At 39.6% G+C, this 27,490-nt stretch overlaps 1 protein-coding gene across 1 annotated transcript in view; it reads right to left on the reverse strand.

Moving 5' to 3' along the window:
- Positions 1-27,490, reverse strand: part of LOC144108287 (uncharacterized) — a 38,682-nt gene that overhangs the window by 2,304 nt on the left and 8,888 nt on the right. The window contains exons 3-5 of the mRNA XM_077641554.1: positions 24,546-24,667; positions 9,403-9,459; positions 9,235-9,341 (exon numbers count right to left, since the gene is read on the reverse strand). Coding sequence (XP_077497680.1) covers positions 9,235-9,341; positions 9,403-9,459; positions 24,546-24,667 — 286 coding nt within the window. The remainder of the gene's footprint in view (positions 1-9,234; positions 9,342-9,402; positions 9,460-24,545; positions 24,668-27,490) is intronic.

Raw genomic sequence — 27,490 nt, forward strand, 5'->3', positions numbered from 1 at the left:
GCATGTTTGTGTCAATGCATACAAACTACGCCTTACAAATACTATGTACAAAATTTCAGAAACATTCAAAAATTTTTAGTGTTTAAGAAATGTCTTTTAACGCCAGGAATGCAATGGTTTGAAAAATTTCACTCCAATCCCTAGCACAAATTGCAATAAAAATGGTATATCGCTGAGTTCTACATATAGAGAAGCATAGGCATACCAAATTTCATTCTGATGTTACGAGAGTGACTACAGTAATAAGCACCGAGATTGCATGAAAATGATAAACTAATGAAAATTCATCCCATGTTACTTAATCAGATAGTGGCTATGAAGCTTTTGTGGAGATAAAAACATGTTTCCATTTTTTTTTCTTCAAGCTAAAAAACTCGAGAAGGATGCATTTGAAAAAAAAAAGGCTTCCCTTACCTCCCTACAGCATTGTAGTAGAGGAAACACCGCTATATAAATTTTTGTAGTCGTGAAAGTAGCCATTAGCGCTAGATTTTTGGTCACTGGCCATGTTTACATCACAGTGTTTACTAAATTTGCATCTAAATATCGTGCTGGTATTGCAGAACATGAAAGAAAAAGGCATTCACATTAAAAGAAGATTTAAACAGGTATCTTTCAATAAAAACCGCGATTTTTTCAGCCACTCGTCCCCTTAATAACAACAGCTAATAGAGAAGGCCACTGAAGTCTTGGAGATCATGGCTGACAGATCTCATGCCCCTTAGTTGACATTGCTGTACCACCTATCCCATCCTCGAGCCTCGCAACACTGTCGTTACCTTCTCCACATCTCCTGAGAGCAGCTGGAGTCTCATGGGTGTTCTGCTGTAGCCACCGTGTGCCCACATGATTCTAATAAACAGTGGTGGAACCAATTCACATGCGAATTACTAAGCCGTTTTATATGTAGACTTCAATGAAGCAAAAATGGATTAAGTCATACAGTTCAAATTAATGAAGTTTCAAGCTTTCTCTATCTGATGATTCATGGAGCAAACAAAGCTAGGACAAGTCACGAGCGCCATGTGAGGTAACCGTACATAAAATCAGGAAGTTGGCAAACTGTCACATAAAACCTCAATTGAGTGCAAAACAAAACTTCCTTAGCTTTGTTACAATGGTAAGCAAACATGCAAATGCACATGACAACAAATAAAGGCAAACTCTGGAACACATTGCACTACAGTGAAAAAGGAGGAATGGCTTGGCCAGAAATGATCTACAGATTTGTAGTGGAGTCTTGCATTTCATCAACTATATCACAAGGGCTTACTATCTGAAAAAAAAGAAAAAAGGTAATGTTTTATCACTTGCCAAATGTTCGATTCATTACCATTTATGAACTTTTCTCTTCTAGACTTTAATCACAAACTCGAAGAGACAAGATTATATAGACCAGTAGAAACAAAAAATGCATCAAGAAACAAAGGAATTAATTTTCACATTTTCATAACAATTATGACACCAGTGATAAACTAAGATTATGAAAAAAACTGGATCATTGCAGTGCTTGTTGTACAGTTCAGACATATGTGCTGTATCGATCGGCCACAAAGCACTGGATCTATCTGAAAACTGGCCTTACACACAAATATTCTTATGCTCGCAACTAGACATAAGTTGCATACAAGAGAGTGCAAACTCAACACTCCTTTGACCCTTAAGCTCACCATTAATATAAAGCTTGACCTGTAGCTCCCAAGCGTTGAAATATAATAATTTCATTCATAAATTTTTGGTGCACATGCTCAAAATCATGGGCAATTCAATGACTCCACTTTTTTTCCACCACTTAATACATTACCAGATAAAAAACCTTTAGGTAATGCCATTCATAATTTTGCCAAATCCTGATCCCACAAGATGCTTACAAACCAACCATGAGAGCACAGCAGCTTTACTGCAGTGCACTGCTGCAAGGGTGCAGAGCATCAAAAAACGATGGTGACTGCAAAGTAGCCCCGGCTACTTTTCCACTTGCTGTTGTTGGGCCGCACATGTTGCAAAGGTTTGCAATAAGGTCGATGTAAATGTGGACATGTTCACAAGCAGTAATCAAAACTTTTGAGACTGCATCACCAGGTGATGAGAAGGCTTGCCAATTATGTCATCGAACACCTAGCTCAGTCGTTTCCTGAGTCATTTTTCAAAATCTGCAGTTTTAACCAACACTTTCCCAGATAATACACTTTTCATTTATATATTTAAAAACACATACATGCAGCTGTACTGCATTTACTGAATTTGTTTTGCTTACATTTATCACCGAGAAAAGGAACTTTGACATTAGGAAATGGTAAACTAGGGGTGTGCAAATATTAAAATTTTCAAATACGAATCGAATACAAATATGAGGGAAAAATGGCTTCGAATATCGAATCGAATATCTGGTCAGCACAATAAATAAATTCAGAAAAGATAAGCAAGCAAAAATTGTTGCTCATATTTTTTTCAAAATTGTGTATGGCCTTTGCAACTGAAATAAACAAATCTAGACTGCCTGAGCACCGTACAAAAAAACATGATGTGCGCAAAAATGTATACTACTTAGTTGAACTGCATAACAATATCCAACCTGTAATGTGGTCAGGCAAAATGCAATCCATAACATGACAAGACTGGAAACAAAAAATAATGTGATGGCTAGTAAACCTCATTAATTCAGAGCTCAAAGAACCAACAGAAATGTCCAGGTTATTTGAAGGTAGATTTACAAAATTCCCCGGGGCCCCCAAAAAAAATACCAAAAATGCGGTAGTTTTATGAGGTGGCTCTATCATGCAAAAAACTGTAATCCAGTGACGAGCATAGAGTTACGGTGTGCTGGAAGACATCGCGAACGCAAGCGAGATGGGAACGCACATTGACGTCGCAATGACGAGACTGTTTCTAAAAAAAGAAAAGAAATGGCGAACGACGTGTCAGCCAGCGTCTGAAAAAGCGGCACGGTGCTGAGATCGGACTACTGCCAAATGCGCGGGCCGACAGTTGCCATTGCAACGGGCGAGCGGCCAAGCTCAGAAATCAAAACTACGTGGCCAGGTGGTTTTTTTTTACCTAGTGACAGGGGCCTTCCGAACATTGTCACGCCTGCCGTTAGACCCACTTAAGAGGTGCATGGGTTACAGTGCACAATGCAACATACGGGATTTTTACAGGATCGCTTGCCCTGTTATGACACCTTGACTCGCCCCTTCGGGAGCCTCACGCGAAATTCCGCGAGAAGGCTTTCCCGCATAGCGTAGTCAAAAACAAGTGGTCACGCTCAGAGAGTTAAGGTGACAGAACGATTGCCATGGATGTTCGCATTAATTAGATAACATGTTACAGAAGGATAAAAAATAAACGCGCTTTCGCGTTGCAATTGTTAGAAGTGGGTCGTCCCCCATATTGTTCGCAGCACGTGTGGTAAGTGGGAAAGCCCACTTGCAAAATTGCACGCAAGGTCAAGCCTAGCGGCATCGGAATGCGATCGGTCGACGCGATAAATGACAAAGAAGAAAGAGAACAGGGCCTTTATATTGTTTTCCTGGAATTTTAAACTCTATATTCAGATAATTTGTCTTTATACTGCGCTTTTGTAACAATCAGATTAACGAAAGTCGGCGCGGTATCGATCGCTGCCGAGTATTCTGGAATTTTTGAATATTTGGACATTCACGAATATCATTTTTCGAATACGAATATCAACCGAATATGAAAATTATTCGATTCGTATTCGAAATTTCGAATACTCGCACACCCCTATAAAAAACACAAATACGGCACTGCAAGATGACATGAAATTTGGAGAAGAGCCAAATTGACCACAATAATGCAGCTGCTTTCGATTTATAATAATCTCCGACAAAGTAGTAGTTTTCAAGCTGCAACAATGCTTCAAACAATGCGAACATGATGTGGGAAGGAATCTTGTGTACACAATGAATATAGCACTAAAGAACACATTACGCAACATTCAAAGGGACCATTGAACACCACTGGCCCTTTACAGCCCACTTCATCAGTGTGCCTGAATCTTTTTTCTTTTGTGTTCTCAATGCTTACATACTACATTTACAGATTTTGGTATCACTTTATTAAACGAGGACCCATATGATTACGACACACGGTATTGTGAAAATCAGAACACCTATGAAGGAATACACTCCCTCAAGACATTAGACACACACACCGTATGCAGACCACTAAGAACGTTCTATTTTTTTTACACAGATCTCACCTGGTGCATCATTAGTTTCATGCCCAGTCCATCAAAGTGATTAATTAGAATTTGTGCTTCATAAAGTAAAATACTATTTCATCGAATTGATACACCAAGTCTCCGCATCTGCTGCTTCACACTTCCGAATCCTTGTGTTGAGAATGCATAGCCTTCATATTGCAGATTACAGCTGTTCCTTTACACAAGCAAAGTGGTGTCTACAAAGCACATTCAAGGAGAACAAGTAAGGGGGAAGCCTCAGAGAGCTTGCCGTTTCAACAAAGAACACGTCTTCACCTGGGCAAAGCTTCGTCATCATTGGCGGAGTTTACAAAGGGCCTTCACTCCGAGGAGGAAGGCCCGGTGAGGAGGATGGTGTAAAATGGGAAGGGTGTTGGGAGGCGTGAACCTTCTCCAGGCATGATGGCTTCCAAAGAGGATTAACTCGTTTACCCGCAATGCTTTGGAAAAAATATGACAGCTCAGTAGAAAGGAATCCGAGCGGTGGCGAGTGTGCATAGATAGCGAAGATATGTTCAAAGAGCTACACATCCACACATGGGGAGCTGCGACAGGTGGCATTGTACAACTAATTGGGCTGAGCTGGATAAACTGGAAAACAAGTGAGCATAATGTTTAATGGAATACCTGGAAGTCAAGGAGGAGACAAAAATAGGGGCAGAGAGAAAAGAAAAAGAATCGGTCAGGGGAGAAAATCTGAAAGCAAAGGGCTACTCAGAAATGGTAGCAGCTGGTGCAGAGATCAAGGGAAAAGTAGGTAATAATAAATGGTAATAAAAGAAAGAGGGAAGGAGAAGAAGAGGACAGATATGGATGGGAGCAGGGTGAAAGAGTGGATAAAGAGGAGACATGCAGCACTGAAACTGGTGCAGTGATATTTTTGTTAATGTTTTTTGCCCTGGTCATGTGCAAGAAGGTTTGTAATAATTATGTCAGTGCTGAAATGGAATAAAAAGATTCTTGTTAACTTTGGAAATGTTGATCCCTGCTGGTTGTAAGGTTTTATTTTCCAGACAAAAGACCAAAGTTCGCTGCAGTAAAAGACTCAACATCACATGGCTTGGTCTCTGGATGCAATAAAAAATTACCTCAAACTTTCTGATGCCTTCAGTGAAAAGTTATACTTGCACAATTTGTCACGGTTTTTGCACATTGCAAGGCATCTGCCAGCTGACAGTCCTTTCCCCATAGGTATATGATAAATGCATCAAAAAGAGCTCATGTTATCAACGAAATAGACAAATTTAGCACACTTTCACACAGCCTTCAAAATTATGAATGAAGGTGATGTATTGTAACAGGGCAGGAATTACCTTTTCCATCTGCTCAGCCCCAACACAGCAAAAAAATGTTTGATAACGTTGCTTTCAGTTGCTTCTCAGTTCAACAGCAATAACGCATCCTTATGATATGTTTCTTTTTTTTTTTCTAATACGCAATGTCAATGGACAGGACACTGCTTAGTTAATCATTTCATTATTGCCACTGGTGGTAACAAAAGATAGTTTGTGGCTGTTGCTAAAGTTCTGCAATATGAAAGTATTCCCATCACAGAAGGTAAAGCCCTATTTTCTTTTACCAACTTAAAAATCCATTTGGCCCCAGCTTTCATCTAATACAAAAAGTATATATAAAAAAGTAGCAAGAACATTTACGCTCCGTCTTAAGGGTATGACACGATAGTGTTAATAGGATACTGTCCATATATGCAGAAATGGTAACTGTCAACTTTACATTTATAGATTTCTGGGAGTCCTCATATCACACCTGGCACAAAGGTATAGCAGATAAAATATGCACCACTGCCCTGCGACGGCAGGTGCTGCCACCAGTGAAGCTTGAGTGACCAACATTGCTGTTCCCAAGCAACCTCTCGCGGCCAGTCAGTTTGCCACCTGCCACGGTGGCCACTTTGCTCACAATTAAGTGGTCAGGTTGTGATAACGCAAACAGAGTCTCTTATCTCTTAGCAGCTTGGGACCACACTTGTGTAGGAGTAAGCTGGGGACCCATTTTCTCTGATGCACGGGAGTTAGATCAGGCACTCATTGGCACGCATTGCACCTGCATGCTTGAAGCGCCAACAGAGCCTTTCAAGACCTCTGCCCATAACTGTAAAACAAGCTGCAAAGGTTAAACGATCACAGGGACAACAAAAACGTACACAAAAGCTAGCTGTGCATCTTGAAATTAACAGAAGAGCAGTTTATGCCTGTAACTTCACATCTACCAGTTCCACTCTACATGCATTTTCCAAGAATTGCACTTCTTTAGCAGCCCAGAAAATAACATTGGCAATCCAAGAAAGCACAAAAAGGAAGTAACTAAGCAGCTTTGCAGGCCTATGGTATGGTACGACTGATGGAGACAGCTAAATATGGATCTGGCACAATAGAAAACAACTAATAAATTAAAAATCTATTAACTACTTATTAATTAAATGCAAGAAACTTTAAAGAAGTAGACGCTTTATAATTTGAATTCCTTTGATTCAAAGTACCACTTTGCTGGAACTGAAAGTTTGGTCTAGTCCACAGCAGGTATACTGAAAAGATATCAATTATTTCAAACTCTGCCGAATTTGAACAAATCCTCAGGCTTCTTCAAGTATATATTATATTACTGATAATCGAGTGTAGCATATAACAAACATCACTTTTAAAAATTCCAAGTTTTATTCTTTTAGCATGAACATTGATAGCAACAAAAGTAAAGCAGATAACAGAAAAATTGTAGTTGATTGTAGTAACAGTTTCATTTAATAAGTAAGCAAATTTCCAATGCCCTGAAGTAAAGATTAAAAAGATTTTAAGTTTACTGTAGTACCCATAGACTACATTGTCAAGTGACCACGAATGCTTCCCGGAGCATATATGTTTGTGGACAACGAACCATGAATGCCTTTGAGGTGCCACGAATCCTTTGGAAATGGATAACTTATTGAACTAAATATAATGCATTGTGGACATATTAGGCAACTTTATTTCTACCAAAGTACTAACTAAAATATAGCATTTCCAGTACGCAGTAAGCAACTTCATTTCTACTTCAGCACGGACTCCTTTGACGCTATGGTCATACACAGCCGCAGCTCTATGCCAGCGTTAGTAGTTGTGTCCATCTTTTCTCTAAACCATGAGCATGTGTGAATTGCAGTTAACCAAGGTTTTAAGACAGTCTATGAGCATGACAGAGCACAAGTGAAAATACTGAAATTTTTTTGCAAGCCCAACACTTTGAGAATCCAGCATAAGTGACAATTCACGAATGATTAGTGTGCACTAAATTTAGCCAGGCGGCAAAGCACTCAGTACTCCTGTCTTCCATGGGACAGTTGCATGCTTTTACATGTAACGTGCATAAATAAGCATTACAGCAAGGATAAAATTTTAGTGAATGCAAAGCATGATGAAGTCGTGAGGTCGACGTATTATTGAAATGTACCTGCAATATGAGTTGTAAATTATGCTTCATGGACTACATACACTCAGGCAGGAATTGTGAAAGCTTCTCATTAAGCATGAATTCTAATTAAAAGTGCTCATTTGTATCAAAAGCATAATCTGCAGAGAGAGAAGTGCTTTTCATAAAAATCGTTGCTACGGAAAAAAGTCTCTCAACACGGCTGCACATGGAATCACTGATTATAGAGTTAACTCCAAACACAACCAACACAACAAAGGGAAATCTTCACCTGGTTTGCGCAAAATCGTTACGTCGACTTATCAAAGCTACTGAAGCTGCTTCTCGCTTCGCCAGTTCTTCATTGTGAGCGAGGAACTGCTAGGGGGTCCCGATGCGTCTAATAACTGTTTTTGTTTTTTGACAATTCTTCAGTGACCCAAGGCTCGTGCAGGTGAGCAAAATTGTGTAAGCATTTTGACACATTAATGCGCGGTACCAAATTTTTCCCAAATTCAACGCGATTTGTAAAAATGAGGTGCTCACAAACAATAGGTTGTTCACGTTACATTTAAGCAAGCTTTATTCCTGCAAGAAAACAAATTAAGCAACAATGATCTAGCCACAACTAAATTACAAATAGGTGCAGTGCTAACCAACTTGCTAGCAAATATGACCATAAAGTAAACTTGCTAGAAAACTTCACTTGATTTCAAGCAGGAATGCAATAGCAGCAAAGAAAGATGAACACTGCAGTGCTCTTCTTGTGTAATGCAAACCAACAAAAATGACATTAGGACTTGATGCAGTGAGTGCTTTAGAATGGCTTCTTCCCTGTGTAGGTGTGAATGTGTTTGATCACATTGCACGGCTGCACCTGGAATCACTGATTATATATTTACCGCCAAACACATCCAACACAACAAAAGGGAATTTTCACCTTGCTTGTGCGCAATCCTTACATCGACTTGTCAAGGCTACTGAAGCTGCTTGTTACTCGGCCAGTTCTTCATTGTGAGCAAGGAACTCGCAGGGGGTTCCGAAGCCTCTAATAACTGTTTTTGACAATTGGTCAGTGACCCAAGGCTTGTTCAACTAAGCAAAATTGTGTAAGCATTTCGCCACAATTTGTAAAAATAGTGCTCACAAAAATTAAGTTTTTCACGTTACATTTGAGCAAGCTTTATTGCTGCACGAAAACAAAGTAAGCAACAATGATCTGGCCACAAAAAGATTACAAATGGGTGCAATGCTAACTGAAAATTCTTGCTAGCTAATATCAACATAAAGTAAAACTGTGCTAGAAAACTTCACTTAATTTCAAGCAGGAATTAAATAAAAATGAAAAATGAAGACTGCAGCACTCTTTTTTTGTGATGCAAACAAACTAAAATAACATTAGTCCTTGCTGCAGTGAGTGCACTAGAATGGCTTCTTAACTGTGTGGGTGTGAATGTGTTTCACCAAACTGATCTTGTTGGTGAATCTCTTGCTGCAATGAAGGCACTGGAATGGCTTCTCGCCTGTGTGGGTACGATAATGCGTCACCATATTCGACTTCTTGGTGAAGAGCTTGCTGCAACACGGGCACTTAAATGGTCTCTCACCTACATGAATGTCAAAGTGCACCCTCAGATGACTCTTCCCACAAAATGACTTGCTGCAAATTCTGCACTGAAAAGGGCGGTCCCTGGTGTGTGTGTGCAGGTGATTCCTGAAGTTACCCAGATAATAGGTGGAATAGCCGCACTCAGGGCACACCTACCGTCGCCTGCCTGCTTGCAATTTCTTTGGAGGCAGTGAGCTGCACGCACTCCCGGTGCTGACCAATCCTGCACAGTGCATAAAAGCATGCTTTCAAAATTTTAAATAGGAATAAGTTTTACTGATTTAGTTTGGAGCACCTCTGAAGCTAGGCAATCTAATGAGAAGGCCTTTTAAGCAGGTGTTTTAATATTTGATGTAAATGGTGTCATAGTGAGTGTGTCAAAGTCAGATCATAAACAAATTCTTTCTTATCATTAGCAAGCAGTACACAGCCATAGGCCATTATTGCACTAAGAAGAGTTGATTTCAACAAAATAATCTAAGCCCCTGTGATAATTTTGATCACTATACTGTTCACACACACACAAAAATGTATAGGGCAGTACATGCTACACTGCCTGCAACATCTACATTTTGAAGCGACAATATGCAAAAGTAGCAACACACAACACGTACCAAAAAAGTGAAAGTTTGAGCCAACAAATCATTGGAAGCATAACAGCAAAACCAGAAGGTAAAGACCAGAACAGTACACAAATCACACAAAGAAAATTTTTCAGGACTGATTAGATGCCTGACCATGTCAAAGTCTAATTTGCCGACAATTCAAAAGTTGAAGACTGCACATGAAAGCCCTTTTGTAACATCAAGAAACTCAAACTCTACTATTCACAGTTAAGGACCTCTCCACGTAAGCACTACATACATGTCCTAATCAAGCTTTTTAGTTGCTCTTTCAGGTATACTCTCTGTAAATCGACTATAAAAATTTGAGCACACATATCATAATAGCAAACAAATCCGTATATTGTGTGGCACAGGTTTTGAAATACATATAAAGAATCTATCGCAGTCTCCAGATTGCACTACCAGTTTAAATAATGAACTCTTATTTCCATCGCTTTATTATGAAATTTGATTACCTAACAAAGTATTATCGCCAAGATTTGCCAATACTCTATTTTTACACCCAGTAACATTTGAAAAAGTCCATTAAAGCCACACTTTACACCTTAAAAGCAAGTAAATGCATACTATCCCCTTGGAACGGATGAATACTTGTATCTCATAAACCACTGCAAGAACTCAGGGAGAGAAATTTAATAAAATAAATGCTTAACTATGATCGCTTCAATAACTATTATACTCCATTTTATATATCATGCGCAATGGTGCCAAAGCTAGCACTCAAAAAGTGCTGCATGCATACATCTGCGACCAAAAACTAGTGCTTGCATTGTGGCGAGTGAAAACTGATAAATGCTTTGCCTTCAAGCTTATTACATGATGCAGTCGTCATGAGCTTGATTAAGTGCGCTCTTATTGGTGACAGCACACTGTCGCTTTCTCAAGCCTTAGAACACTCGAACTCAAAAGAAGCGCGGAGTAACATTCCTCACTCCATTTTTTCATGTAGACTACTTCTATACCTTTCAGAGCATTGCACCTCAGGTATGAAGCAGAGTATAGATACAAAGCAAAACAAAGCGTGAATGTGTTGGCACAATCATATTGGTAAATAGAAAGAAACTTGGCGCCGTACTGCTAAGACTGATGGCAAAGCTTTGCTCCCACTTGCATAGAGATTATTTCAAATCTGCATGACAGCTTTCAATTCCCAAGGTTTGAACGATGTAGACAGCATGAAGCAACACTTCAAGAGCAATGTGCCTGCTGGCTTCTTGACAAAATGATGAGTACCAGTGGTCGCATCATGTCAAACAAAAAACACTGCCACCATGGAGATATTATTAAACAAGCACCCTTAAGAGCATGCAGAAGACACACCTTACACAGTCTCAAGGCTCCGGTGCTAGGGCATCACTGATATTATTTTCACACAGCTGCCAGTAACCTTTCATATTCTTACAACTTTTAAACCAGACTTGTGCGGTCATCACAAAAGATTTTCAAAGAAAACGAAGGCATGTTTTTGGCAATGCATATGAACTGCGCCTCACAAATACTATGTACAAAATTTCAGAAATTTTCAAAAGTTAGTAGCGGTCATAAAATGTCTTTTAATGCTAGGACTACAATGGTTTGAGAAAATCTCACTCCAAATCCCTACCATAAATTGCAATAAATATAGTATATCACTACATTCTGCAAATACCAAAACACAGCCATACCAAATTTCTTTGTGACGTTACGAGTAATTACAGTAATAAGCACATAGGTTGCATGAGAATGATAAATGAAAAAAAAACTCACCCCAAGTTATTTATTGAGATAGTCGCAATGCAGCATCTGGGGACAAAAAAAAACATTTTAATTTTTTTTCTTCTATCTGCAAAACTACAGAAGGATGCGTTTGAAACAAGAAGGCTTCCTTTACGTGCCTACAGCATCGAAGCAGCAGGAAACGCCACTTTATAAATTTTTGTCGTAAAAGTAGGTAATAGTGCTTGTTTCTCGGTCACTGGCCAAGTTTACATCACAGTGTTTACTAATTTTGCCTCTAAGTTCGGCACTGGTGCTGTTGCATATAAAAAAAAAAGGCTTGCAAATAATAACACAAGCAAAATCAAAAATGGTATCTTTCGATGAAAATTGCAATTTTTCTCACCCGCGCATCCTCTTAACAACAACTGCTAATAGAAAAAGATACTGAAGCCTTAGAGATCATGGCTAACAGTTGTCATGTCCCTTAGTTGCCACTGCTGTATCACCAGCCACTTCCATCCTCCAGCCTCCTAACACCATCGTTACGTTCTCAATATTTCCAAAGAGTGGCGAGAACCACATGGGTGTTCTGCTCCGGTGACCGTGTGGCCGCATGTTTCTAATAAACAGTTGTGGAACCGATTCACATTCTAATTATTGACCTGTTTCATATGTAGACTTCAATGGAGCACAAGTGGATTAAATTGTACAGTTCAAATAATGAAGTCACGAGCTTTTCCTGTACGAGGGTCCATATGACAAAACAAAACTGGGACAAGTCACGAGTGCTATGTGAGCTAACCATACATCAAATCAGGAAGTTGGAAAATCGTCACATAAAACCTCAAGTGCAAAGCAAAACTACCTTAGTATTGTTGCAATGGTAAGCAAGCGTGCGAATGCACTAGACAACAAATAAAGGCACACACTGGAACACATTGCATTGCAGTGAAAAAGGAGGAATGTCTTGGCTAGAAGTGATCCACAAACTAGTAAAGGAGACTTGCATTTCATCAAGCTCTGTCACAGAGGCTTACTATCTGAAAAAAGTAAAGAGGTAATATTTTATCACTGGTCAAATATGCCATTCATTACTATATATGTACTTTCCTTTTGTAGGCTATCACCACAAACACGGAGCGAACCGTGACCGAGAATATACAGACCGGTTGAACCAAAAAATGCATCAGCAAGGTACAAAAAAACTTCTTTCATTTTCATAAGAATTAGGACACCAGTGATAAATTAGGGCCACAAAAGAAACTATCTATCAGTGCTTGTTGTACAGTTCAGATACCTGTGCTGTGCAGCGAGCCTCAAGGCAATAGATCTATCAGAAAGCTGCCCTTACACACAAATATTCTTATGCTTTCAACTACACAGAAATTGTGTACAAGAGAGTGCAAACTCAACACTCCTTTGACCCTTTTGATCATTAAGATAAACTTTGATCTGCCCCTCCCAAATAGTGAAATATATTAATTTCACTCGTACATTTCTGGTTCACCATGTCAAAATCATGAGCAATTCAGATAACAAACTTTTTGGTAATGCTATTTATAACTTTTGCCAAATTTTGATCGCATGTTATGCTTGCGGCCCAAGCATGGGAGCACAGCAGCTTTTTTGCAGCGCATCGTTGCGGGGTGCGGAGCATCAAAAAACGATGGTGACTGCAAAGAAGCCCCGGCTACTTTCGCACATGCAGTTGTTTCGCGGCACATGCTGCAAAGGTTTGCACTAATGTTAATGTAAATGATGTGGACAAGTTCGCAAGCAGTAATGAGAATTTTTCAGGCTGCACCACCAAGTGCTCAGGAGACTTGCTAAAGATGTTATCGAATACCTTTGTAGTTTCTGCTTGATTCATTTTTGAAATACTGCAGTTTTAAACCACACCTTATCAGATAATAAACTTTTTATTTATATATTTAAAAAACATAAATGCAGCTGTATTGCATTCGCTGAATTTGTTTTGCTTACATTTATTACTGAGAAAAGGAATTTTGACATTAGGAAGTCGTAAAAAAAAACATGGCGCTGCAAATTGACAAGATATTTGGAGACGGGCTAAATTAACGTGAATAGTGCAGCTGCTTTCCATTTACAATATACCTCCAATACAATAGTATTTTTAAAGCCGCAACAATGCTTCAAACAATGAGAACAAGATGTGGAAAGGAATCCTGCATACACAATGAATATAGCACTACAGAAGACATTACGCAACATTTCAAGGAACCATTCAACACCATTGCCCTTTTAAATTTCCACCTTCACCAATGTGCCTGAATCTTTTTTCTTTTCTGTTCTCAATGCCAACGTACTATATTTTTAGTTATTGAAGTGATGCTGTAAAAGAAATGTCACATATGATTACGACATTCGGTTATGCAAAATTCACCACAACTGTGGAAGAATGCACTCACACAAGACTTAGGACACAAACACACCATAAGCAGATCACTACGCCTCTTCTATTTTTTTCTTTTTGCACAGATCAAGCCTGATGGATCATTACTGTCTTGCCCAGACCATCAATGTGATAAATTAAATTTTGTGCTTCATAAAGTCAGACAGTATTTCATCCCCATCATACTCCAACTTCCCGCATCCGCTGCTTCACACTTCCAAATCCTTGTGGTGGCAATGCATAGCCTCCACATTACAGATACGAAAAGAGCACTCAGCAGTTCCTTCACACTGCCAAAGTTACATATACAAAGCACGTTCAAAGCAAATAAGGGGGAAGAATCAGAGAGCTTGCCAACGTTTCAACAAAGGACACGTCTTCACCTGGGCAAAGCTTCGTCATCATTGGCGGGGTTTACGTGGGGCCTTCACTCCGAGGAGAAAGGCCCGGTGAGGGGGATGGCGAGAAGTGGGATGGGTGTTAGGATGGAAGGCATCAACCTTGCCCAGGCCTGATGGCTGCTAAAGAGGATTAAGCCGTTGACCCGCAAAGGTGTTTTTGCAGAAACTGCAAGGATTTACAAACATTGCAAGGCAGCTGCCAGCTTACAGTCCCCACCATCACTGCAAATGGTAGGAATCAAAAAATTTCATTTCAAACTTAGTAATCCTTACTCTTATACCATGAGGCTGTATATTAAATCTCATTAGAAGATGCAAGATATGAAATGGCAGATCAACACCTCCTCATATGACTATAACTTGAATCTGCGTCGGCAGAATGGGCACCTTACACCAACAAAAGCCAGCAGAAATAACAAACGCCAAAGCACATTTCTCACTTGAGCAACAAAACGAGCTGATGTTATCAATGAAACACAAATGCTAGCACTTTCACACTACCTAAAAATAATGAATGAAAGCGGTGTATTCTCACTCGACAAGAATTCAGTTTTCCATCTAGCCAGCCCCAACACAGAAAAAAATATTTTTGTAGATGCTTTCAAAGTCACTTTTCAGTGTAAAAGTAAAAAAAGGATCCTTATGATGTGCTCGTTTTGTTTTTTTGAACACGTTTACAAATTTAATTAGCTAAAGCACCCAGAGCAGAATGCGCAGGACATTGCTTCGCTTATCGTGCCATTACTGCCACTGGTGGTAAAAAAGATAGTTTCAATTCATTTAGGGTGGTTTAACGTCCCAAAATGACTCAGGTTATTAGGGACGCCACAGTAAAGGGCTCCGGAAATTTTAACCACCTGGGGTTATTTAATGTGCACTGACATCACACAGTACTTGGGACTCTAGAATTTAGACTCCATCGAAATTTGACTGCCACGGCGGGGATTCGACCCACATCATTCGAGTCAGCAGCCGAGCGCCATAACCACTGAACCACCACGGCAGCTGTTAACAAAAGATGATACAAGGTATTGGCTGTTGCTCTGTAAGATGAAAGATTTGTAAAATGGAAGTACACCCATTACAGAAAGTAACACCTTCTTTTTGGTTCATAAATTCAAAGGTACAATTGGCCCCGGTTTCCATCTAATACAAAATATATATACAAAAAACTAGTGGTGCACCTAAACTCTGCATTATGGGTATTGCATAATAGTGTTAATAGGACAATGTCCATATATGAGAAACTGGCAGTTCTGAACTTTGCATTCATAGACCTCTGGGAGTCCTAATATCACACCTGGTACAATGGAGCAGCAGGTAAACGATGCGTCACTGCCCTGCCACGGCAAGCGCAGCCACCAGTGAAGCATGTGCGACCAACATCGCTGTTCCCAAGCAACCTCTCGTGGCTAGTCATTACTGCCACCTGCCACAACAGCCACTTTGTTCACAACCCAGTGGGCAGGTTGTAATGACACAAACAGCTATAGCCTTTTATCTGATAACAGTTCGGGACCACACTTGTGGAGGAGTAAACTGGAGACCCATTTTCTCTCATGCACGGGGGCTAGATCAGGCACTCATGGGCACGCAGTGCACCTGCATGCTTGAAGCACCAACAGAGCCTTTGGAGACCACTGCCTGTAACTCTAAAACAAGCTGCAAAGGTTAAACGATCACAAGGACCACAGAAACGTATGCACAAGCTAGATGTGCATTTTGAAATTAACAGAAGAGCAGTCTACGCCTGTAAGTCCATATCGACCAGTTCCACTCTACGTGCTTATGCTAAGGAATTTCACTTCTTTGGCAGCCCCGAAAATAACATAACCTGAATTCATAAATAACCTGAATTAGTTAATGACCCAAGATGTGAATGGACAGGACACTGTTTCGTTAATCATGTCATTATTGCCACCTGTGGTAACAAAAGGTAGTTTTTGGCTGTTGCTAAAGTTATGCAAGATGAAAGTATACCCATCACAGAAATAAATGCCCCTTTTTTTATCAATTTAAAGGTCAATATGGCCCCAGCTTCCATCTAATACAAAAAGTATATATAAAAAAGTAGCTCAAAACTTAAACTTTGCCTTAAGGGTATGACGCGATAGTGTTAATGGGATACTGTCCATGTATGCAGAAATGGTAACTCTCAAATTTACATTCATAGATATCTAGGAGTCTTCACATCACACCTGGCACATTGGTATAACGGATAAATGATGTCACTGCCCTGCGGCGGCAGGTGCTGCTACCAGTGAAGCTTGAGCGACCAGCATTGCTGTTCCCAAGCAACCTCTCACGGCCAGTCATTCTGCCACCTGCCACGGTGGCCACTTTGCTCACACTTAAGTGGTCAGGTTGTGATAATGCGAAGAAAGCTTCTTATCTCCTAGCAGCTTGGAACCACACTTGTGGAGGAGTAAGCTGGAGACCCATTTTTTCTGATGCACACGAGTTAGACCATGCACTCATAAGCATGCATTGCACCTGCATGCTTGAAGCGCCAACAGAGCCTTTGGAGACCTCTGCCCTTAAATGTAAAACAAGCTGCAAAGGTTTAACGATCACAGGGGCAGCAAAAACATATGCACAAGCTAGCTGCGCATCTTGAAATTAACAGAACAGCAGTTTATGCCCGTAACATCACATCTACCAGTTCCACTCTACATGCATTTGCCAAGTAATTGCACTTCTTTGGCAGCCCAGAAAATACCATTGGCAATCCAAGAAAGCACTGAAAGGTAGTAACTAAACACCTTGGCAGGCCTATTGTATGCATTACTGATGGAGACAGTTAAATATGGCTCTGGCACAATAGAAAGCAACTAATCAATAAAAAACCATTAACAATTTATTAATTAAATACAAGAAACTTTAAAGAAGTAGACGCTTTATAATTTGAACTCCTTTGATTCAAAGTACCACTTTGCTGCAAATGAAAGTTTGGTCTAGTCCACAGTAGGTATACTGAAAAGATGACCATTATTTCAAACTCTGCCGAATTTGAACAAAGCCTCCAGCTCCTTCAAGTTTATATTATATCACTGACAATCGACTGTAGCATATAACAAACATCACTTTTAAAAATTGCAAGTTTTATTCTTTAAGCATGAACATTGATAGCAACAAAAGTAAAGCAGATAACAGAAAAATTGTAGTTGATTGTAGCAACAGTTTCATTTAATAAGTTAGCTAATTTCCATTGCCATGAAGTTAAAACTAGAGAGCTTTTAAGTTTACTGTAGTACCCGCCAACTACATTGTCAGGTGACCACAAATGCTTCCCTGAGAATATGCTCCCTGGATGCCAAAAGATGAACGCCATTGAGGTGGCACTGATTGCTAGGAAAGAATGGCCTACTGAACTCAAGCTAATGTATTGAGGACCTGTTAAGCAACTTCATTTCTATCAAAGTATTAACTAAACAATTGCATACTTGGTATGCAGTAAGCAACTTATTTCTAGTTTAATGGGGTCTCCTTTGACATGATGACCTTACATAGCCGTAGCTCCTTGCCAGTGCTAGTAGCTGTGTCCATCTTTCCTCTCTACCATGAGCATCTGTGAATTGCAGTTTCCAAGGTTTTATGACACACTACAAACATACACGTGAAAATGCTGAAATCTGTTCGCAAGGTCAATGTTTCGAGAATCCAGCACAAGTGGCAATTCACGAATAATTTGCGAGCACTAAATTTATCCAGCTCGCAGAGCACTCATTGGTCCTGTCTTCCACGGGATAGTTGCATGCTTTTACATGTAATGTGCATAAATATGCATTCCAGCAAGGATATGATTGTAGTGAATGCAAAGCATGATAGTCGTGAGTTAAATGTCTTATTGAAGTGTACCTGCAAAAAAGGTTGTAAAATTATACAATTACAAATAGCTTTATTTCAACATCAGGGATGTTAGGTGTGCACCCAAAAAACATGACTGGCTTGACAGAGGCGTGCACCCCCATACACAAAAACCAGCAGCAACAGAACACAGACAGAACAATAAATAAAAGACTACAGTGCATAGGTAAACATCATATTCAATAAAAAATAGTGAACTTCCTCTTGCAATAATAAGTAAGTGAAGTCGGCAGAATTAACACGAAACGCTCAGGAACACTGAAGAATGCAAAACAAAGAATGGACTATATACACTCTGGCAGTAATTGTGAAAGACTCTCATTAAGCATGAATTCCAATTAAAACAACACTCATATGTATCAAATACATAATGAGGGGAGGGAGAAGAAAGTGTTTTTCATAGAAATCATGGCCACCGACAGAAGTCTCTCAGCACGGCTGCACCTGGAATCACTGATTATAGAGTTACCTCCAAACATAACCAACACAACAAAGGGGAATCATCACCTCGCTTGTACACAATCGTTACGTCGACTTATCAAAGCTACTGAAGCTGCTTCTTACTCGGCCAGTTCATCATTGTGAGCAAGGAACTTGTAGCCAGTTCCGAAGCCTCTAAGAGCTGTTTTTGTTTATTGACAATTGGTCAGTGTCCCAAGACTCGTTCAACTGAGCAAAATTGTGTAAGCATTATGCCACAATAATTTCTAAAAATGAGGTGCTTACAAATATTATGTTGTTTGCATTACATATAAGCAAGCTTTATTGCTGGAAGAAAACAAAGTAAGCAACAAAATTACAAATGGGTGCAAATCAAACTAAAACTTCTTGCTAGCTAATATGACCATAAAGTAAAACTGTGCTAGAAAAGTTCACTTAATTTCAAGCAGGAATGAAATAAAAATGAAAAATGAAGACTGCAGCACTCTTTTTTTGGGATGCAAACAAAAATAACATTAGGCCTTGCTGCAGTCAGTGCACTAGAATGGCTTCTCGCCTGAGTGAATACGATAATGCGTCACCATAGTAGACTTCTGGGTGAAGCTCTTGCTGCAATGAGGGCACTGGAATGGCTTCTCCCCTGTGTGAATACGATAATGCCTCACCATATTCGACTTTTGGGTGAAGCTCTGGCTGCAACGCGGGCACTTAAATGGTCTCTTGCCTGCATGAGCATTAAGGTGCTTCCTCAGATCACTCTTCGCACGAAAGGACTTGCTGCAAAGTTTGCACTGGAATGGGCGCTCCCCAGTGTGTGTCCGCAGGTGGCCCTTGAAGTGACTCAGATCAGCTGTAGAATAGCCGCACTCATGGCACACGTACCGCCGCCTGCCTGCTTGCAATTTCTTTGGAGGCGGTGAGCTGCGCGTACTCCTGGTGCTGACCAATCCTGCAGAGTGCATAAAAGCATGCTTTCTAAATTCTAAATAGAAATAAGCTTTACTCATTTAGTTGGGAGCACCTCTGAAGCAAGACAATTTAATGATGCACTCCATTTAAGCAGGTGTTTTAATATTTGACATAAAAAGTGTCACAGTGAGTGTGTCAAAGTCAGATCATAAACAAATTGTTTCTTATCTTTAGCATGCAGTTCACAGTCACAGACTATTAGTGCACAAAGAAGAGTTGATTAGATCAGAATATTCTGAGCCCCAATAATATTTCTGATCACTATGCTGTTCACGCACAAAAAAATGTATAGGGCAGCACATGCCATACTGCCTCTAACATCTACATCTTGGAGCAACAATATGCATAAGTAGCAACAACACACAACACGTGCCAAAAGAAGTGAAAGTTTGAGCCAACAAATCATTGGAAGCAAAACAACAAAACCAGAAGGTAAAGAGGAGAACAGTGCACAAATCACACAAAGAAAATTTTTCAGGACTGATTAAATGCCAGACCATGTCTGAAGCCTAATTTGCCCACAATTCAAAAGCTGAACACTGAGCATCAAAGCACATTTGCAGCATCAAGAAACTCCACTGTTCACAGTTAAAGACCTCTTCATGTAAACACTGCATACGTGTTCTAATCAAGCTTTTTAGCTCCTCTTTCAGGCATCCTCTCTGAAAACTGACTATAGAATTTTGAGGACACATATCAAAATAGCAAACAAATTCATATAAAGTGTGGCACAGGTTTTGAAATACACACAAAAAATCTGTCACACTGTCCGAATTGGGCTACCAGTTTAAATATTAAACTCTTACTCCCATCGCTTTAATATAAAATTTGGTTACCTAACAAGGTATTATAGAGAAGATTTGTCGATATTCTCTTTTTGCACTCAGTATCGGTTGAACAAGGCCATTAAAACAACACTTTATGCCTTAGAGACAAGTTAATTCATTCAGTCCCCTTGCAACTAATGAATACTGGCATCTCTTAAACCACTGCAAGAACTAAATGGCAGAAATTTAATAAAATTAATGCTTAACTATGATCGGTTCAATCACTAGCATACTCCTTTTCATATTTCAAGTGCAATGCTGCAAAAGCTAGCACTCTTGTTTCCACTGCCTACATATGTGATCAAAAAGTAGTGTGTGCATTGTGGCTAGTGAAATCTAATGAATGCTTTGCCTTCAGGCTTATTACATGAAATATTTGTCATGTGCTTGATTAAATGTGCTCTTAGTGCTGATGACATGCTGTCGCTTTCTAGTGTCTTAGACCACACGCATCAAAATAAGCGTGGAGTAACACTCCTCTATTTTTTCATGTACACTACTTCCATACCTTTCACAGCATTGCACCTCATGTATGAAACAGAGTATATGTACAAAGGAAAAAAAACGTGAATGTGTTGGCACAATCGTATTAGTGCATAGAAATAAAAACTTGGTGCCATACTGCTCGGACTGATGGTAAAACTTGCCTTCTACATGCGGAGACATTACTTCAAACCTGCACACCTTTAAATTCCCAAGGTTTGAATGTTGTTGACAGCATGAAGCAAGACATCAAGAGCAAAGTGCCTACAGGCTTCTTCAGAAAATCACGAGTACTAGTGGTCACATTATGTCAAGCAAAAAACACTGCCACCATGGAGATATTGTTACACGAGCATGCAATGGACACACCTAAAACAGTCTCGAGGATCCAGTGCTAGGGCATCACTGATACTATTTTCACACAGCTGCCTTTAATCATCACCTTTAATCATCTGACTACATTTAAGCCAGACAGGTGTGGTCACCAGAAAAGCTTTTCCAAGAAAACAAAGGCATGTTTGTGGCAGTTCATACAAACTCTACTTCACAAATACTATGGACAAAATTTCAGAAATTTTCAAAAAATTATGTGTTTATAAAATGTCTTTAATGCTAGGAATACAATGGTTTGAAAAATTTCACTCCCAATTCCAACCATAAATTACAATAAAAAATGTATATCCCTGCATTCTGCATATAGCGAAACAGAGCCATACCAAATTTCATTGTGATGTTACGAGAGTGATGGCAGAAATAAGCCCCTAGATTGTGTGAAAATGATAAATGAAAATTCATATCAGGTTACTTAACGAGATGGGTGTGATGCAGTTTTTGTGCACATAAAAAACACGTTTAAATTTTTTTCTTCAATTTACAAGACTGTAGAAGTATACATTTGAAATAAGAAGGCTTTCTTTACCTGCCTACAGCACTGTACTGTCAAGAAATACCATTTTATTAATTTTTTGTTGTCATGAAAATAGCTAATAGTGCTAGTTTTATGGTCACTGGCCATGGTTACATCACAGTGTTTACAAATTTTGCATCTAAATTTGCCACTGGTATTGTTGGACATGAAAGAAAAAGGTTTGCGCATAATAAAAGAAAAACAAAAATTAAATTGCTATTTTTCGATGAAAATTGCCATTTTTTTTCAATCGCTCGTCCCCTTAACAACATCTAATAGAGAAGGCTACTGAAGTCTTGGAGATCATGGCTGACAGATGTCATGCAGCTTAGTTCCCCATTGCTGTACTGCCCCTCCCATCCTCCAGCCTTGCAACACTGTTGTTACCTTCTCTACATCTCCAGAGAGTGGCTGGAATCTCATGGGTGTGCTGCTCTGGTCACCGTGCACCCACATAATTCTAATAAACAGTGGTGGAACCAATTCACATTTGAATTACAAAGCTGTTTTATGTGTAGACTTCAATGGAGCACAAATAGAAAAAGTCATAAAGTTCAAATTAATGAAGTTTTCATTTCCAGCTTTCCCTGTACGATGATTCATGGAAAAAAGCTGGAACAAGTCACGAACGCCATATGAGCTAACCATACATTAAATCAGGAAGTTGGCAAACCGTCACGTAAAACCTCAAGTGCAAAACAAAACTACCTTAGGTTTGTTACAATGGTAAGCAAACATTCGATTGCACATGACAACAAATAGGCACACTCTTGAACACATTGCACTGCGGTGAAAAAGGAGGAATGGCTTGGGCAGAAGTGATCCACACGTTTGTAGTGGAGACTTGCATTTTATCAACTATGTCACAAAGGCTTACTATCTGAAAAAAAGAAAAAAGGCAATATTTTATCACAGGCCAAATGTTCGATTCATTACTATTTATGCACTCTTCTCTTTTAGACTTTAATCACATACACGAAGCGACAAGGTTATATAGACCAGTAGAAACAAAAAAATGCGTCAGCAAGGAACAAAGGAAGTAATTCTCACATTTCATAATAATTAGGCCACCAGTGATAAATTAGGATCACGAAAAAAACTCGATCATTGCAGTGCTTGTTGTACAGTTCAGATATATGTGCTCTATCGACTGGCCACAAAGCACTGGATCAATCTGAAAACTGGCCATACACACAAATATTCTTATTCTTGCTACTAGACATAAGTTGCATACAAGAGAGTGCGAACTCAACACCCCTTTGACCCTTAACCTGACCGTTAAAATAAAGCTTGATCTGTACCTCCCAAACGGTGAAATATATTAATTTCATTCATAAATTTCTGGTGCACATGCTCAAAATCATGGGCACTTCAATGACCCCACTTTTTTCTCACTGCTTAATACGTTACCAGATAACAAACTTGTTAATAATTCCATTCATAATTTTGCCAAATTCTGATAACACAACATGCTTACAAACCAACCATGAGAGCACAGAAGCTTTTCTGCAGTGCACCGCTCCAAGGGTGCAGAGCGTCAAAAAAATGATGGTGACTGCAAAGAAGCCCTGGCTGCTTTTGCACTTGCTGCTGCTGGGCGGCACATGTTGCAAACGTTTTCAATAAGGTCAAGGTAAATGTGGACATGTTAACGAGCAGTAATAAAAACTTTTCAGACTGCACCACCAAGTGCTGAGAAGGCTTGCCAAAGATGTCATCGAACACCTTAGTAGTTTCCTACAAAATTGTTATTCAAAATCTGCAGTTTTAAACCACACTTTGCCTGATAATGTGCTTTTCATTTATATATTTAAAAACACACAAATGCAGCTGTATTGCATTTGCTGGATTTGTTTTGCTTACATTTATCACTGAGAAAACAAACTTTGACATTAGGAATTGGTAAAAAACACAAATGCACCCCTGCAAGATGACAACAAATTTATAGAAGGGCCAAATTGACCAGAATACTGCAGCTGCTTTTCATTTATGATATATCTCCGACAGAGTAGTAGTTTTCAAGCTGCAACCATGCTTCAAACATTGCGAACAAGACGTTGGAAGGAATCCTGCGTACATAATGAATATAACACTGCAGAAGACATTACGCAATATTTAAAGAGACTATTGAATGCCACTGGTCATTTACAGCCAACTTCATCAGTGTGCCTGAATCGTTTTTCCTTTTCTGTTCTCAATGCTTACATACTACGTTTACAGATTTTGGTATCACTTTAATAAAAGAGGTCACATATGATTACGACACATGGTAATGTGAAAATCAGAACCCCTGTGGAGGAATACACTCAAACAAAACATTTCACACAAACACACACCATATGCAGATCACTAAGAACCTTCTACTTTTTTTAATCAGATCACACCTGGTGCACCATGAGTTTCACGCCCAGTTCATCAAAGTGATAATTTAGATCTTGTGCTCAATAAAGTAAAATACTATTTCGTTCAATTGATGCACCAAGTCTCCGCATCCGCTGCCTCAAACTTCCAAATCCTTGTGGCGAGAACGCATAGCCTCCACATTACAGATACAAAGAAAACACTAAGCAGTTCCTTCACACTAGCAAAGTGACATCTACAAAGCACATTCAAAGCAAACAAGTAAGGGGGAGTCTCAGAAAGCTTGCCAATGTTTCAACAAAGGACACGTCTTCACCTGGGCAAAGCTTCATCATCACTGACGGGGTTTACGTAGGGCCTTCCCTCCGAGGAGGAAGGCCCGCTGAGGAGGATGGCTTGAAGTGGGAAGGGTGTTAGGATGGGAGGCATGAACCTTGACTAGGCATGATGGTTGCCAAAGAGAATTACCTCGTTGACCCGCAAAGCTGTAGAAAGAAATGCGCCAGCTCAGCAGAAAGGAATCCGAGCAATGGAGTGTGTGCATAGATAGCGAAGATGCTTCCACACATGAGGAGCTGCGACAGGTGACATGGTACGACTGATTGGGCTGAGCTGGATAAACAGGAACACGAGTGAACATAAAGTTCACAGGAATACCTGGAAGTGAAGAGAGAGATAAAAATAAGGGCAGAGAAAAAATGAATCGGTCTGAGGAGAGTGTGAAAGCAAAGGGCTACTCAGAAATGGTAGCAGCTGGTGCAGAGATCAAGGGAAAGGTAGGTAATAAATGATAATAAAAGAAAGGGGGAAGTATGAGAAGAGGATGGGTACGAAGAGGAGCAGGGTGGAAGAGCGGAAAAAGAGGCAGTTTGCAACACTCAATCTGGTGCAATGATATTTTTGTTATTGTTTTTGCCCTGGTCATATGCAAGAATTTTTTAAGAATTATGTCAGTGCTGAAATGGACTGGAAAGATTTTAGTTACCTTTGGAGACGTTCATCCCTGCTGGTTGTAAGGTTCTAAATTTCCAGACAAAAGACCAAAGTTCGCTGCAGTAAAAGACTTTCAACAGTATGTGGCTTGGTTTCCGGATGCAATATAATGTTACCTCAGAACTTTCTGATGCCTTTAGTGAAAAATTATACTTCTACAAATTGTGATGGTTTCTGCACACTGCAAGGCATCTGCCCACTCACAGTCCTTGCCCCTAATGTAAATGATAAAAGCATCAAAAAAAGCTGACGTTATCAACAAAATAGAAACATTTAGCACTCTTTCACGCTGCCTAAAAAATAATTAATGAAAATGATGCATTGTAACAGGGCAGGAATAATTTTTCATCTGCTCAGCCCCAACACAGCAAAAAAATAATTGATAACGTTGCTTTCAAAGTTGCTTCTTAGTTCAACAGCAATAAGGCATCCTTATGATACTTTTTTTTTTCAAATGCACCTACAACCTGAATTAGTTGAAGAACCAAAAGGTGAATGGACAGGACACTGCTTCGTTAATCATGTCATTATTGCCACAGGTGGTAACAAAAAAGTTTTTGGCTGATGCTAAAATTTTGCAAGATGAAAGTATAACAATCACAGAAAGAAGTGCCCGCTCTTCTTTTATTATTTTAAAGGTCCATTGGGCCCCAGCTTCCATCTAATACAAGAATATATAAAAAAGTACCATGGACACTTAAACTACGTCTTAAGTGTATGATGCGATAGTGTTAATGGGATACTGTTCATATATGCAGAAATGGTAACTCTTAACTTTCCATTCATAGATCTCTGGGAGTCCTCACATCACACCTGGCACAATGGTATAGCGAATAAATGATGCGTCACTGCCCTGCGACGGCAGGTATTGCCACCAGTGGAGCTTGAGCGACCAACATTGCTGTTCCCAAGCAACCTCTCACAACCATTCTCCCACCTGCCAAGGTGGCCACTTTGCTCACAATTGAGTGGGCAGGTAGTGATAACGCGAACAGAGCCTCTTATCTTTTAGCAGCATGGAACCACACTTGTGAAGGAGTAAGCTGGGTACCCATTTTTTCTGATGCACACGAGTTAGACCATGGACTCATAAGCATGCATTGCACCTGCATGCTTGAAGCACCAACATAGCCTTTGGAGACCTCTGCCCTTAAATGTAAAACAAGCTGCAAAGGTTTAGCAATCACAGGGGAAGCAAAAACATACGCACAAGCGAGCTGTGCATCTTGAAATTAACAGAACAGCAGTTTATGCCAGTAACTTCACATCTACCAGTTCCACTTTACGTGCATTTGCCAAGTAATTGCACTTCTTTGGCAGCCCAGAAAATACCATTGGCAATCCAAGAAAGCACTAAAAGGAAGTAACTAAGCCCCTTGGCAGGCCTATTGTATGGCATGACTGACGGAGACAGCTAAATATGGCTCTGGCACAATGGAAAGCAACTAATCAATAAAAAAACCATTAACAATTTATTAATTAAACACAAGAAACCTTAAAGAAGTAGGCGCTTTATAAATTGAAGTTCTTTGATTCAAGGTACCACTTTGCTGGAACTTAAAGTTTGGTCTAGTCCACAGTAGTATACTCAAAAGATTTCCATTATTTCAAACTCTGGGGAATTTGAAAAAATTCTCAGGCTCGTTCAAGTTTAATTACTGATAATCAGCTGTAGCATATACCAAACATCACATTTATAAATTCCAACTTTTATTCTTTAAGCATGAACATTGATAGCAAAAAGCTGTCCAAATGAGAAAAAGTAAAGCACATAACGGTAAAATTGTAATTGATTGTAGCAAGAGTTTCACTTAATAAGTAAGCTAATTTCAAATGCCCTGAAGTTGGAATTAAAGAGCTTTTAAGTTTACAGTAGTACCCACAAACGACATTGTCAGGTGACCATGAATGCTTCTCTGAGCATATGGCCTCTGAACACCAAACGATGAACGCCATTGAGGTGCTACTGATCATTAGGAAAAGAATGGCCTACTGAACTCAAAATAATGTATTGAGGACCTTTTAGGCAACTTCATTACATGCAAAGTAGTAACTAAACAATTACATACATGATATGCCGTATGCAACTTATTTTTATTTTAATGGGCCCTCCTTTGACACAATGACCGTACATAGCCATAGCTCTATGACAGTGCTAGTAGTTGTGTCTATCTTTTCTCTCAACCATGAGCATCTATTAATTGCAGTTTCCAAGGTTTTATTACAGTCTCAGACATGCACAAGTGAAAACACTAAAATTTTTTTGCA

The sequence above is a fragment of the Amblyomma americanum genome, chromosome 10 (genome assembly GCF_052857255.1).
Source record: "Amblyomma americanum isolate KBUSLIRL-KWMA chromosome 10, ASM5285725v1, whole genome shotgun sequence".
Lineage (NCBI taxonomy): Eukaryota > Metazoa > Arthropoda > Arachnida > Ixodida > Ixodidae > Amblyomma > Amblyomma americanum.